The sequence below is a fragment of the Sarcophilus harrisii genome, chromosome 1 (genome assembly GCF_902635505.1).
Source record: "Sarcophilus harrisii chromosome 1, mSarHar1.11, whole genome shotgun sequence".
In the NCBI taxonomy this organism is placed as follows: domain Eukaryota; kingdom Metazoa; phylum Chordata; class Mammalia; order Dasyuromorphia; family Dasyuridae; genus Sarcophilus; species Sarcophilus harrisii.
The window spans coordinates 340,078,520-340,092,554 of record NC_045426.1 but is presented as its reverse complement, the minus strand read 5'-3'; the positions used below and the strand labels follow the sequence as shown (position 1 = coordinate 340,092,554).

Here is a 14,035-nt window from a genome sequence, read left to right as displayed (position 1 = left end):
TCTCCAAGATAGGGCTCCTCCCAGTCCGGTCCCCAGTCCGGTCCCTAATCCTTTCCTCCTATTTCAGAAAGCCAGCTAGAAATGCCATCCGCGAGATCCGCATCCCATCTTTTCAGGGCGGCTGGTTAAAGCTTAGTTAAGGTTAAAACACGCAGGCGCATTGCCACAGAAATTCCCTCCCGTTAACCTCGTCAGCTTTGGAGGGCAGAAAATTAACCACAGCGCCGCTGGTGTAGTGGTATCATGCAAGATTCCCATTCTTGCGACCCGGGTTCGATTCCCGGGCGGCGCACTTCCTTTTCCCTCCGTAAAATAACTATTTTTCTTGAAAAACTTCCTAATGGGACGGGAGGATTACTGTAATTTCGTCAATTTAAAATTAGCCTTCAAATTGCAATAAAAAGTGCCATCCGCAGCTACACACAATGGAGATTTAATGAAAATTGCAGAATACTTAATTTTCTCCCTTTGTGGTGATTGTTCTTCCCCTACATTTTACGGAAATATATTAAAAAAGGAACCCACACGTAGAACTCAGACTGTTTACTAGCGTGCTAGTTCCAAAATATGACAAAAATCAACGGCGAACACCATCTTTCCGTGTAATTGGGGAAAATAAAATACTATTAAAATAAAATAAAAATAGTCTTTTAGAGTAAGGTCCAAGTTTAGTAGACTCCCAACTGTTCGCGAAGAAATGGTGAAAAATAGTTCACGCTGGGAAAGCATGGATACTCAGCGAACACTCTTCCATGGTTGAGCTTTACTCCATAAGAGGTTAAAATCACAAGCGTGGGGAGGTGTTGGAGTTTTGTGGGGGTGGTCCTTTTAACTGATTGGCTAGAGATGCCCATGGTCTTCTGGGAATTGTAGTCTTGGCTACGTAGCCTAAGACTGCGGCGCACGTGAACTCTTCTCTCATACACCCGGGCGGGAGAAGGGGCGGGGAGTAAGCGCTGGACTACAAATCCCAGCGTGCTTAGCACTCGCCGGGTGAGGAATTAACAGATCTGCACCCCGAGGAGATAGGAAATTTAGGATCCGGAAAACAACGATCAATCAATATCCCGCTCTCCGATCAGAGATTACGGAAGAGAAATCATATCGTGGGGAGCGTCAAAGGTCAGGCTAGTTAGAATCCGGAATAAGAGATCCGAGCGTCAGGGTAAAGGGGGGACCGGGCCCGGTTCAGGGGTCGATTAAAGGGAAGAATCGGGACAAGATCCGAGATCCACGGAGGAGGCCACTGGGGAACCAGACCGAGGATGTTTGTGGCCGCAGCAGCCGAGCGGAACAAGGAGCCCATTCTCCGGGTCCTGCAGCAGTACATAAACCCCGCCCTGTCCAACTTCCAGGTCCTGGAAGTGGCGTCGGGCTCGGGTCAGCATGTGGCCCATTTCTCTCGGGCTTTTCCCAAGGCGGTGTGGCAGCCCACCGAGGTGGACCCGCAGTCCCTCAACAAGTAAGGGGAGGGCTTGGGAAACGCTGGGGGCGGGGCCTCCCATAATGCCCCATTCCCATTGGCTTCTTAGGTGGGTCGGGATCCGCCCCGGTGCGCCCCCCGGTGTCCGGGACGCTTCTTTCTTATTCTTCTGGGGAGGCGGGGGCTTCTGAAGGCACCTTTGCACCCGCTTTCGCTTTTGCTCCTCCCGCCTCATCCCAAACAGGTCCCGGCTGCTCCGGATTGTTCCCTAACGCCCGGCCGGATCCCTTCTTGTGCAGACGCAGCAGGGCATGGGGTGGGGCGGCCAGAAAGGAGGACGTTTTTGTGGTTTTGCCCAGGAGAACTTCCCAAACGGAGGGCTTCCCTTGGGAGGGAGGGGCTGGGCGGGACAGCACCCTGTTTTAGTGTTCTCCGGCCCCGCCCCTCGACCGCAAGCCGCCCCCTCTCCGCCGTTGGGTCTGCCGACCCATCTGCCCCCCTCCCCCCAAAGTGAGAGAGAAGGTGCTCACCCTTTAGTGAGAATTTACCTCCTAAGTCATCTGGGGTATAACTGGGCCAGGGATGTTGCTGAAGCCATTGGTTTTGTTTCATACATTCAGAGTCCCTTAAAAATAGAAGAATTCTTACATCCAGTTTAATCTCTTCATTTCGCAACTGTGGAAAGGGAACTTCAGAGAAGAAAAAACTTGCTGGAGATCACACGGTAAACTAGTACTTACTAGCAGTGTCTTGATTAAAACCCAGATCTCTCCACCCTTTCAGTCCCAATGTTGCTATTTATTTTTTTTATCATTAATCATTAACCTGTGAGGTGGTGAGGACCAGGATAAGAAGGGCAGTGTTTGGACATACAGGGCCATCTGTGCTCCGTCCTGATCTATATCTGACCACTGGACCCAGATGGCTCTGGAAGGGAAACTGAGGTCATGGTCCTCTTCAAGAACTAAGGACCAACTACAATAAGAGTCTCAGCCTTCCCTTCCTCAGGCTCCGGGTTTTCTCTTACTCTAGCATTTCAGCTTTCATCAAGAACCAGCAGCTTCAGAACGTGAGACCACCCCTCTTCCTGGATGTTTCCTGCAGCTGGGAAAAGTGGGGAGGGATCCAGGCTAGATCTGTGGACCTGGTGCTCTGTATTAATATGATTCACATCACCCCCATGAGCTGCACGGAGGTGAGTAGGGTCTTGAGTGGACAGTGATTTAGAGGATGCATAGAATATCAAAATTATTGGGGGGCCTTAGAGCTAGAAAAAGCTCTTAGGATAGAGAAGCTAACATGTTAAGAATTGGAAAGGACCTTAGCTACCTGCTAGTGCAAATAGTTGGGGACTTCATTTAGTTGGGGAAACTGAGGCACAGAGCGGAAGAGACCAACTTCCTGGCACTCAGCAGGATTCTAGTTTTTGCTCAATATGACTTATTTATTGAATGGAGCTGTAGGAGATGCCCAGTTTGGAGGTAGTTCCTCAATATTTCTGTTTTCCAGAGCCCTCTTGTTCTCCTCAGGGGCTGTTCAAAGGGGCTGGACAGCTGCTGAAACCTGATGGTTTGCTGATCACCTATGGGGTAAGTGATGCTCAAAGCCTTGAGTTCTGTTTTGGTAGAATGACTCCCTCATCCTGCTGTGCCATCTTTTTGATTACCTGTTCCATATGCTTCTTCTACAAAATAGGCCGAGAACCTAGGAGGAAAGTGGGTTGGGGCAGGCCAAGAGTGTCAGTGGCCACTTAGAAGGAGGCACCTAGTGTCATGATCCAGGAGTCTCTCTTTGGCTCTTTGCTAGTAAACATTTTTTTTTTTTTTCCAGTGATAGAACCAGGGCAGACGTGGTTGTAAAATTTGCCCATGATACCATGGCCAGCATGTTGATAGAAATAAAAAAATCTCAATAGGCTAGAATGATGCTTTGAACTGAAGAAGTTGAAGCTTAATGAAAAGAATAAATGTAAAGTCCTACATCCTAGAAGGTAAAAAGACATGACTGATCAGGTAGATGGGGTAGACTACAAGTTTAGTCTGAGGAGTCCTCAGATTTCAGTAGCCATAAAAATCAAATACTTTCCTCAACCACATTGAAAAGTAGAGTGCTCAGAAATTTGGCAGTGGTTTTGCAGCACTCAGTTGTGCTCAATACACGTGTGGAGAATCAGTTCTGGGATCACTTTTTAGGGAGAATATGGATGTCTGTCTATAAAGAGAGGCAATGTGTTGTAGTAAGTAGGGATCTGGCCTTAAATCCTGCTTCTGATACATACTGTGAGAATGATCCTCTTTAAATCACAACCTCTCAATGCCAGAGACAATTCTTGAAGACTAAAAGTGGCAGATCAGGGATAATCTACACTGGCAGGGGTTTCCTTATGGGGTATTCTTAGATCATCGAAGTATAAGGTAAAATCTTGGGGAAGAAGAAAGGGGATTGGAGCCTGGGTACAAAAGGCCTATCAGGATGACAAAAGGACTGGATATCATATGCCATGTGAGGATTAGTTGAAAAAAAAAAAAAAAAAAAACAGCCTGGAGAAGAGGTACTTTGGGTGAAGGAAGAGAAAAAATGATAACCAATACATTTGAAAGGTTTTCCCATGGAGTATAGACTTGTTTTGCTTAGCCCTGGATGGCAAAATGAGAAACCATGAGTTGAAAAGAAATTGATTCAGGCTTTAGAGAAGAGGGGAAAAAACAATATGAGCACAGGTAGCTATCACAATGGATAGAGTGCTGGTCCTGGAGTCAGGGAGATGAGTCTTCCTGAGTGTGAATCCAACCTCAGACACTTACTAGCTGTGTGACTCTGGGCGAGTTTGCCTGCATTTCCTTATCTGTAAAATGAGCTGGAGAAGGAAATGTCAATCTGCTCCAGTACCTTTGCTAAGAAAATCCCAGATGGGATCACAAAGAGTGAGACACAATTGAAGAATGAAAAGCAATTAGAACTGCCGAGAAGTGTTGGAAGCTCCCTGCATTGGGAGGCCCTGCTGCAGAGGCTGGATGATTTTGGGGAGTACTATAAGGGAATTCTTTTCAGGTGTGGGCTGAACTAGAAAGGCTTTGAGGTCTCATGGGTCAGAGTCTGTAAAGGTTCAGATTACTTGAGGAAGGAAGGGATCTAGAGCTCCTCCTCAGTTTCCCATTGGCTGCTCCTGCAGAGGACAACAGGATTCTACTGACTGACCTGTGGGGGGGTCTCCATGTCTTTGACAGCCTTATGCCATCAACGGGAGGATCACCCCCCAGAGCAACGTGGACTTTGATATTGGCCTCAGATGCAGGTACGGGCACCAGCGGGGGTGCGGCAGTGGTGGCTGGGCCACCCACGTCTTTGCTTCCTCACTTACCAGAGAACAGAGGAGTGACTTCACCTCCCTTTCCCTGTCTGATGGTTTTGCAGGAACCCAGCTTGGGGGCTCCGAGACACATCCCTTTTGCAGCAGCTTGCTCAAGCCAGTGGCCTGTATCTGGAGAAAATGGTAGGAACCCACATGGGTACCAGTTTGGGCCGTGGAGTAAGTGGGTGCTGACCAGGGCTGTTGCTGCCTAGGACTGGGTTTTCTATTTTCCTTCCTCCCCTTCTGGTTTGGGTCATCCTGGAAGCCAGAGGCGATCTGTCTGTGCTACCATCGCCTAGAGGTAACAGCAGTGACATGTCACCTGCCAGGGTCAACATGGACAAGACGGCAGGTAGTGAGCTCACCAGGGGAGTCTCCATTCCTTTATTATCCGTACTTCTCTTCCCAGATTGACATGCCAGCCAACAACAAATGCCTGATTTTTCGAAAACAGTGACTTGCTGACCCCCAGTCATCACTTCTCACCGCCCTGGGGAGGATTCCTGCTTTTCCCATTGCGCTTGCCACAGTTCCAGGGCTTCAGAAAAATTAGGCGCCCGGTCACTACTGGCAACTGCAAAATTCATCCTTATACACGGGCTGAGCTTGGTGCTCAGCTGGTTAACAGGCTTCCACCCTGCCAATTGGGGAATATTTATGAGTGTGTCCTAGCTTTTCAGAGGCTGGAGGACTTTTCTCTAGGGTCCTGCCATGCAGGAGCAGAACTGGGGCTGACTAGCAAGCCTTGGCAACTCACCAAGTCCTAAGTGTCAACCAGCTCTTGGCTGGCCTCCTTCCTGGGCCTATGACCTCCTTCTCTCTCACCCCCTGCATGCTCGTCTTCCGTGCGTCGGGAGAGCCCGGGGTGAAAGGTCAGCCTTGGCATCTGCTTGCCATCCTGAATGAGATCTACTTTTTTTGGGGTGTTCTGCCAGTCACTGACTTGTGGCACTTTGGGGACCTCCATTTCTCTTTCTATACGAGTGAATTGTAATAAAGGATCTCAGCTCTAACCTTCTGTGACTCAGTGGTTTGGGCTGCTCACATCCTTCTTCACGGGGGGAAGGGCCCATCCCAAGGCCTTTGTACGGCCCACACCGAGCTGGGAGCCCTTGATCCAGAAAATGGGAACCAAGAGACCTCAGCAGCAGACTTGGGAGCCGTCCCTTGGTGGAGTCATAGCTCCCCCTGGCGGCCGTGCTGAGAAGGGACTGCTTGTGCCTAGCTGGACTTGGGGTCAGGGAAAGGAAGCTGGGAAATAACAAGGGCCTGCCTCCCAGAACTAGGGGCCAGGAAAGCTGGAGCTTAGAAACTAGGTGCCCCTGTTAGTGATAGGGGGCTGCCGAGTCAGCTCTGGCTGGGGAGCGGCCAGGGAAGCGAAGATGCCCTTATACTGTGGTCAGGGGAAGGCGCTGGGTCTCTCGGGCGAAGGGGCCGTCGCACCCCCCTTCTGAGGCCTGCTTCCCCTCGAACCTTTCCTCCCCGAGGGCCGGAGCTCTCTAGAAACTCCTGGAAGAGCTCTGTCCCTCTGCCTTCCCTCCCTCCCCCCACTGTCTCTGAAGCAACAGCCACCTCTGGGCCCCCAGTTCTTTTCCCCTCCCATCTTTCTGGCCAGTACCCCAGGCTGAGAGGCCTCTGTAGGGGCCCTGTTTGCCTTGTCTCTCAGCAACCACAGCTAATCGAATGGTTTCCCTTTCTTAACCTCTGAGTCCCAACCCGGAGGAGAAGAATAGGCCCTGACTGACTGCCAGGAGGAGACGTTGCCCTTTCCCCAGGGAGGCATCAGGCCGGGGGTCCCCAGATGAAGGCTCAGGTTTGTCAGCCTGGGATCTGAGGAGGTTTCTTCTTCTGTGAGTTCTGACCCTTTCCCTTCCTATCTGTTCCTACTGAACTCTGACCCCAGCTCCGGCCCTAAAGCAAACCAGGGCTACATAGGTGAGCCCCAAAGCTGGCCGGGGAACAGGAAGCACCAGGGGGACAGGAGAAGGGCGCCTGAGTCCCCGCCCAGTGGCTTGTATGGAAAGAGCAGTTCCGACCTCCTCTCTCCCCGCTGGCCCAGAGGCAATGCCCAAGAAGAGCCCCCAAGTCTGGAAGCTGGCCATGTTTGGGAGGAGAAGTCGTGTTTGTGCGGCTGGGGGGGTGGCGCGTGGCTGGGAGAGGGCGTCTGGCCAGGCCGTTAGGCGGGCCCTGCCACTGGCCCCTCCGGGTCCCTGCCCTCGGCAGAAGGGCCACAAGGCCTTGAGAGAGAAACACCTTTTATTCACCGACTCGAAAACACCGGCTGAGTGGGGCGCCGGCTGGAACTCGGCCTTCAGGGACCCCCAGGCTCAGTCCTGAAAGCGGTTGAGCAGCTCGCAGGCCTTCTTCTCAATCAGCTCCAAGATTTTCTTGACCCGCTTGTCGCTGGCGGCCCTGACGTAGCTGCTGGGGTGGAGTACGGCCACCCCGTCGTGCACCTCCCCCATGATGACCAGCGGCCCGTCACCCGCCGTCATGTTGGGACAGGGGCAGTCCCAGTCCATGCCCATCAGCGTCACCTCCAGATACTTGGTGTCAAAGAACTTGAGCCCCATCTTATCATCCTTGAGCACTCCCTCCAGGGCGAAGCGGGCGATGCCGGCATCGGGCTCCTCGATCACTTCGGTCAGGCGCCCGATGATGGCAAAGTCACTGCGGCACAGGCTCAGCGCCATCTTGCTTTTGAGCCTGCAGGCCTTGCAGGGCAGCGTCCGGGGGAAAGGGCACGCGTCTTCGCAGCTCTCGCGGCTTTCAAAGTTGTTGGCGTTGCCCTCACAGCCCCCATACACAAAAGAATGGCACTGTTTAAGGAGCGGGCTGTAGGCCCAGCGAGCCTCCCAGCTCCGGCAAGGGCCCTGCACGGCGGGCAGCACGCACGCATCCCCAGGGCCCCGCGCACAGGCCCGCTGGCAGGCCTCGTAGGTCTCAAACCGGTTGCCGTTGCCCCGGTCGCAGCCGTTGTCTTGGAAGGTGGTGCAGCTGCCCCTTTTGGCATCGAAGTGCCACCGTACTCGGCCACCGGCACCCTGGCAGGCCTGGCGGTCGGGTTCCTTCAGACACTCCATTGGCGCGGGGGGTGGCGGGCTGGGGGCTGGGGGCTCCCCTCTCGGGGGCTCCCGCTGGATGACCGAGAGGGGGAAGTCGGCCCGGAGGAGGCCGGCGGCGTTGCGGGCGGTGCACGTGTAGAGGCCGGCGTCCTCGGGCCGCGCGTTGTAGACCACCAGCTGCCCAATGTTGGTGACCACCACGTTGCCGTACATCTGGTCGGGCCGCATGATGAAGTTCTCACGCTGATCACTCTGCTTCTCCCAGGTGATGTCGGGTGGGGGGCGGCCGCTCACATCGCAGTGGAAGCTGGCTGTGCCCCCGGCGTAGACAGACTGGTGGAAGGGGTTGCTGTAGAGGGCGGGCGGGATGGGCACGTCAGGGGCCGCGCCCGGAGTGGGGGGGGCGGTGGTCTCGGGAGGCCCGGGGCTGGTGTGAGGCCAGCTGAAGACATACTTGCAGGGGACCACGCTGAGGTGGAGGCCCCGCAGGCAGGCCTCGGCATCCATGTAGCAGCGGTTGTAGTAAGTGAGGCCGTCTGAGGCGCAGGTGAAGTTGGGCTCCTTCTCACAGCGGTCCCGACACTTGCACACGGGCTGGCCATCCCAGATGTCACAGTCGGAGCCCTGCTGGGGGCAGATGAAGCTCTCGCAGGAGGCGGCCGGTGCCGGGGTTGCTGAGCTCCCGTCGGCAAAGCGGGCCGCCACACAGCTCCGCAAGCCGCACACATTGGTGCAGCACTTTTCAAACCCGCTGCAGTCCTGGGAAGGGGGAGAAGAGGCGCTTAGAGCGGGCCCACCTCCCTTCTGCCAGGCCCGGGCTACGGGGGAGAGGCGCCCTGGACCCCTCTTCCTCCCTGGCAAACCCTCCAGGAGGTCCTGGGCCTTTGTCTGGGGCTGCTCCCTGGGGGGGCCGGGGAGAGGGGCCTAGAACGCCCAGCAAGAGCTTCCCTGGCCGCCCTCCGCCCCACCTCTCCCTCTCACAGAAGGGGCCTGGAGAAAGGAAGTCGCTTGCCCAAGGTCAGTGAATAGACAGCTCTGAGACTCCTGCTGGGACTAATTTGGGGCTCCTTCGGTGCAGACTAATTTAATTGTAACCCCTTGGCTCCACCACTAACTGGCTTTTGGGAAATGGAAAAATCACTTCATTCCTCTTCAGCTCAGTTTCCTTTTCTGTAAAATAAGTAGAATTATCCCAGCCATAACCACTTCGTGGGAGAGCTGGAGGATCAAATGAGATGGGAAAGCACTTTGGATGTGAAAGTTTGCAGATGTAAGACAAGTAGGATTAGCTACTGGCTCCACAGACTAAGTGTCCCTAAGCTGGAAGCTGATTGCTATTTTCAAAAAGGACTTGAACACAGTAAGTTTGCTAGTAATACCAAGTTAATGGAGTGATGTAATTTAGGATAGAATCAAATCTTTAATAAATCCCAGAAAATCAGGAAGCCTCGGCAAATTTGAAAAGAATAGGGAAAGACAAGACTGCATGATTTTAAATTGTGGCTTTAGGAAAAATGGTCTGCGGCTTATGGTGACCTCCAAGACAAAGTACATAAGCAATATAACACCTCTTCCCCTTTCTTTAAAGCCACAGGGCCCCTTGAGAAATTCTAGGCAAGGTTTGGTCGCGGAAGGCCTATCCCCACTTCATCTTTCCCCACCTCCCCCTTTGAGCCTTCATTTTTAACACAGCCAACTTGACTCACCACAAAATAAATCACTATGTGGCATAGAGAGAGGAATTTTTTTGGCATTAAAATGTGTATTTATAAAAGTCATATATTTCTTTTTAAAACCTCTCATTGCCTTCCACCACTCCTCCCCCCATGTTATGCTCTATGTTTTTTGGTGAACTTTGCTCTCCCTCATTTCTGGCATGATGTATAAATTAGGATCTAGGACATGGGACCACAAGGCAATCAAGGCTGTACTGACTGCAGGGTTGGTAAAAGGCCCTTGTCACAGGGATCCACGTCCAGTTTGACATTAGTCTCACAGGGACTAATGGCGGAAGGGCTGCAGAATATAGAAGCTCAGTTGATTTAGAGAAGGCTGAGATACAGTAGGGATTCAACTCCAGCACATGAAAAAGGAACAGAGTAGATAGCAAGTAATCTGTCCTTGCTGTATCCTCTGGCTCTGGGGCAAAAGGGAATGGGCGTAAATAGCAGCAGCAAAGAGTCAAGTCTGACACTGGGAAGAACTTCCAAGCTTTTCGGATTGATAAGTACGAGAGCACCATACTGAAGGAGGACTGGAGGTAGGGTGGAGGAGTCTCCTGGGAAAGTGGAAGAACATCATTTATTTATCCAGGAGTACTAAAGAATGGACTAGACCCAGGCGTTCTTAACATTTTTTGAGTCTGAAACTTCAGTAATCTGATGAAACTAATGGATCCCCTCTTGGAATAATGTTTTTAAATAAAATACGTAAGGTAACAAAGGGAACCAAGCATATTGAAAAATCATCAAACAATGATCAAAACAATTTCACGATACCACGTTAGAATCTAGACTAGACAAGAGGCAGATGCGGTATAACAATCCATTTAGGGATGCGATAGCCGCTCATAAGTGACATCTTTAGACGTTTGTAGGAAAAAAATGATCTGCTCTGTAGTTCCCTGGCTTCCTGATTCTGGAATTTCCAAGGATTTTGGAGTTTGTTATTTTAATAACCTTTGGATGATGGTACGGGACTGTGGGGACTGATGGATGTGGAATCTTGAATAAAGATCACTGCTTAGGATTCTGACTGGGGAATACTGAGGTGATCCGCCTGGACTATACTAGATAACTGAGTCAGTGAAGAGGGAAGTGGCTCCCTTTCGGCAATTCCAGAATACCAGCCTTAGAAGGAGCTCCTGCAACCCCAGTCAGAGCAGGAAGGCCCCCAGATACCCTTAAACTAATCTCCCTCAAGTCAGCCCCCCGGTTCTCACCTGATCCACATGGCATTCCCTCTCACAGGTGCTCTGGGCATCCACCCACAGGTTGGGATTGAGCTGGTTGGGGCACACACCTGGGTGGCTCACGGGTTCAGGCTGGAGGCTGGCCCCCTCAGTTAGCCCTGAAAGCAGGGTCAGGATCAGCAGCAGGGCCGGCATGAGGATCATAGCCCCGGCCTTCTCCCGCCACCAGCCCCCAGCACCTCCTCCAGCTCCCTGGTCCCACTCTCCCTGCAGGCATCCACACTGTGGGGCCCTTGGCTTGATTCCTCCTCCTGAACAGCTCGTTCTTCTCGGGGTTTCTCTCCTCGCCTGTGCTCCAGTCAGTTCTTTCTCTCCTCTAGTGATTTGAGTTATCTTCTTTGCCTAAATTCTCCGGATTCACAACCTCCTTCCTCCCTGTTCCCTGGATCTACCTGAAGCCAGTGACTGCATTAGATGCTGGGTCCTCCTGGAGTGGAATGGCTTAGCGCTCTGAGATCCATTGGGGAGAGGCTGTGGGCCAGTGCTCCTGAGACAGGGCTAAGAAGGCAGGACAGGACCCAGGGCATCTCCTGCTTCTGAATGAATCAGTCCATGTGGTTCTCGGCCCCTCCCCAGCCTCCTCAGGCTTGTTCCCAAACAGCCCTCAGTGGCTCCCAGGGGCTGGCCAGGGCAGTGAAAGGAGAATGGGGGTGGGGCGGGGAGAGGGAGGTACAGCCACCAGTCTGGGGAACTGTGGAGCTGACTGACTGAGAGAGGGGGAGACAAGTATGGTCAGGAGGGGAGTCCTAGGGGGAAGGGAAGAGGCCCATCCCTGGTCAGAGAGGGGGAGGGGGAGGGGAAGAGAGACAGAGACAGAGAAACAGGGAGAGAGAAGGGGGGAGAGAGAAAAGGACGGAGAGAGGAAGAAATAGGGAGAAAGTCGGAGACAGAGAGAGAGGGGAAGGGGGAGAGAAAGAGGGAGAAAATGGAGAAATGGAGAGAGAAAGGGGTAGAGAGACAGGGAGAGAAAGAAGAAGAGAAAGAGGGAGAAACAGAAGGGGAGAGAGTCAGACGGAGAGAAAGAGGAGGAGAGACAGAAACAGTCAGAGAGAGAAAGGGGGAGAGAGAGGAAAGGAGGGAGAGAAGGAGAGAAAGAAAGTGGGAGAGAGAAAAAGAAACAGGAGAGAAAGAGAAGCGAAAAGGAGGGAGGGAGACAGAGAAGGAGGAGGTGGGAGTAGGCAGTTGTAATCCAAGTCTGGGCTTTGAGAATTGAAGCACCACTAACCTCAGACCAACTGTCTTGGCAGATTAATTAGGGAAATCAAGGCTCCCACCATGGGATGAGAATGGGAAGCAGGAGAAAGGAAATATCTATTTTCAGGGAAGGTATGGATCATTGGTCATGTGTTCCCTAGCCCGGACACACACAGATACACACAAAAGAGTCAGTATGGGTCAATCAAGAGCACTGGGCTGTAAAGCCATAATCTAGTCCCCAGCTTGATAAGAGAGGGGATTGGGCTAGACAGATCAAGGTCTATTCTGTGATTGGGGATGCTCATCTGCTCAGGACTCCAAAGCTCTCCTCCCTGATCTTCCCAGGCCCTTTAGGCTAGTTTCATTTCCTCCCCCCACCTCCCAGTGTCATTGTTAATGCTAGCCTAGAATGCCTCCAAATCCATGTTTCACTTCTCTTGATGGTTCTAGGGGTGTCGATCTTGAGACACACTATTTTACAGACGGCAAATGAGCCCTGGAGAGCACACACAATACACTCGTAGAACCACAAGGGAAGTCAACCTCGAGACCGATACATTTTACAAGTGAGGAAACAGACCCAGGGAATTCAGATGACCAAGGCAATGTCACACACCTAATGACAGAACCAAGATTAGAACCCAGATCTAATGCTCTATTTACTACTTGGTATTTTCCCGTGTTCTGTGTCCTCACCCACGTTACATATCAATAAAGCCAGAGCTGGAGGAACAAAAATCCAGGTTTCCTCACACTAAGTCAAATAAATTTTAAAGCCTGACTTTGTTACTAGATACACAGGATATCTGTATATTTTCACCAGAAAATTGCAAATATAACCAGTGACCAAATTTGGAGGTTCTTAATTTGTTTTATTTATTTATCATTTATTCAAAATTCTATAACTCTTTCAAGGATGAACTGAAATCTCACCAGGACTCCAGTAAAGCCTTTCTTAGCCCATCTCAAGCTAAGCATCCCTTATCTTTTTTGAACTTTTACAACATTTGTCTGTGCTTATCTTCCAGGTTCTTATCATCCACAGTATGGCATTGTTTGCCCTGTCACAGATATCTTATCTCCTTAGTTGGAATGAATAGTCCTTGACGAGAGTATAGAGAACCAGCCTTACATTTTGGAAACCTAATAAATAGTTAAACAAATAGCAGATGCTCAAAAATATAATAGTATAACCTAGGACAGATTTAGAGTTGGGGTTGAGGAAACTGGGCCCTGGGAATGGGACTTGTCTAAGATCCTACAATCCCAGGACCTTCTGACTGCAGGCCCAGTAACACTTTCTAGTGGGGGGAAAAATGTTCCTACATCTGGTTCCTATCCAAACAAAAGAGAAGAACAAACCCCTCTATTTCCTGTTTCCAAGATCCATCCCCTTCTTATCCCATTTTGGACCCTTTATTTATTTATTTTTGATGGCCTCCCGGCTATACTTTGGGAACTGTTTAAAAAAAACAAAAACAAAAACAAAAACAGAGTCCTAGAGCCCAACAGTATTGGCAGAAGAGCCATCTGCTGTAATCCTCTCCATTTTAGAGATGAGAAGGGTGAGGCGCTGAGATGGGAACTAACAGATCTAAGGATACACAGAGTTTGTCGTGTGGAGCTGACCTACCACTCGAGTGCCTCTTTCTTCTGCAATATGTTGGCTCTCTATTTTGGTTAATATTCAGCGGGCCATTTTTCAAATGTTTCTATACTAAGATCATATTAGTACAAGCAAAGAGAGCATCTCCACCCCTTCCAAGAGAATATCGGGCTGTTTTGTGACACATTTCATATATTTAAGTCTGCAGTTTAAATTGACTCAGTCCCCACGTGAGCTCACTGCTCCCTGTGCTCCTCTTCCCAACATCAACCGAGACAAAGACCCTGGACAAATCCGTCTGACCTAGTGGAGGTCTAGCTAGTGGAGGAGGAGGAGGAGGAGGAGGAGGAGGAAGTGAATTGCCACATGAATTCTGCCGGAGGTATTGCTCTTCCAAGACTCTGGCTCCAGCCAGGGCCCC

General features: G+C 51.2%; 2 protein-coding genes and 1 non-coding gene across 3 annotated transcripts; 2 read left to right on the top strand and 1 right to left on the bottom strand.

Moving 5' to 3' along the window:
• Positions 1–221: 221 nt before the first annotated feature.
• Positions 222–292, top strand: TRNAG-CCC. The gene has a single exon. It is a non-coding gene; the product is annotated as a tRNA-Gly (tRNA).
• Positions 293–952: 660 nt separating this feature from the next.
• Positions 953–5,791, top strand: METTL26 (methyltransferase like 26). Its single transcript, XM_023497768.2, has 6 exons — positions 953–1,462; positions 2,456–2,618; positions 2,953–3,012; positions 4,651–4,718; positions 4,838–4,916; positions 5,185–5,791. Exons 1-6 carry the CDS (start codon positions 1,266–1,268, stop codon positions 5,230–5,232), a joined length of 615 nt encoding a protein of 204 aa, XP_023353536.1. The 5' UTR covers positions 953–1,265; the 3' UTR covers positions 5,233–5,791.
• Positions 5,792–6,323: 532 nt separating this feature from the next.
• Positions 6,324–11,595, bottom strand: WFIKKN1 (WAP, follistatin/kazal, immunoglobulin, kunitz and netrin domain containing 1). The gene is made up of 2 exons (XM_031945718.1): positions 10,782–11,595; positions 6,324–8,599 (listed from the first exon to the last, which is right to left on the bottom strand). The coding sequence occupies exons 1-2, from the start codon at positions 10,953–10,955 to the stop codon at positions 7,103–7,105; spliced, it is 1,671 nt and encodes a 556-aa protein (XP_031801578.1). The 5' UTR covers positions 10,956–11,595; the 3' UTR covers positions 6,324–7,102.
• Between the last annotated feature and the right edge of the window lie 2,440 nt (positions 11,596–14,035).

Coding starts and splice junctions, on each gene's coding strand:
- METTL26 (XM_023497768.2), top strand. CDS start 1,266: ATGTTTGTGGCCGCAGCAGCCGAGCGGAACAAGGAGCCCATTCTCCGG. Junction 2,619..2,952: donor CCCCCATGAGCTGCACGGAG/GTGAGTAGGGTC, acceptor TGTTCTCCTCAG/GGGCTGTTCAAAGGGGCTGG. Junction 4,917..5,184: donor GCCTGTATCTGGAGAAAATG/GTAGGAACCCAC, acceptor TTCTCTTCCCAG/ATTGACATGCCAGCCAACAA.
- WFIKKN1 (XM_031945718.1), bottom strand. CDS start 10,955: ATGATCCTCATGCCGGCCCTGCTGCTGATCCTGACCCTGCTTTCAGGG. Junction 8,600..10,781: donor GGGAATGCCATGTGGATCAG/GTGAGAACCGGG, acceptor CCCCCTTCCCAG/GACTGCAGCGGGTTTGAAAA.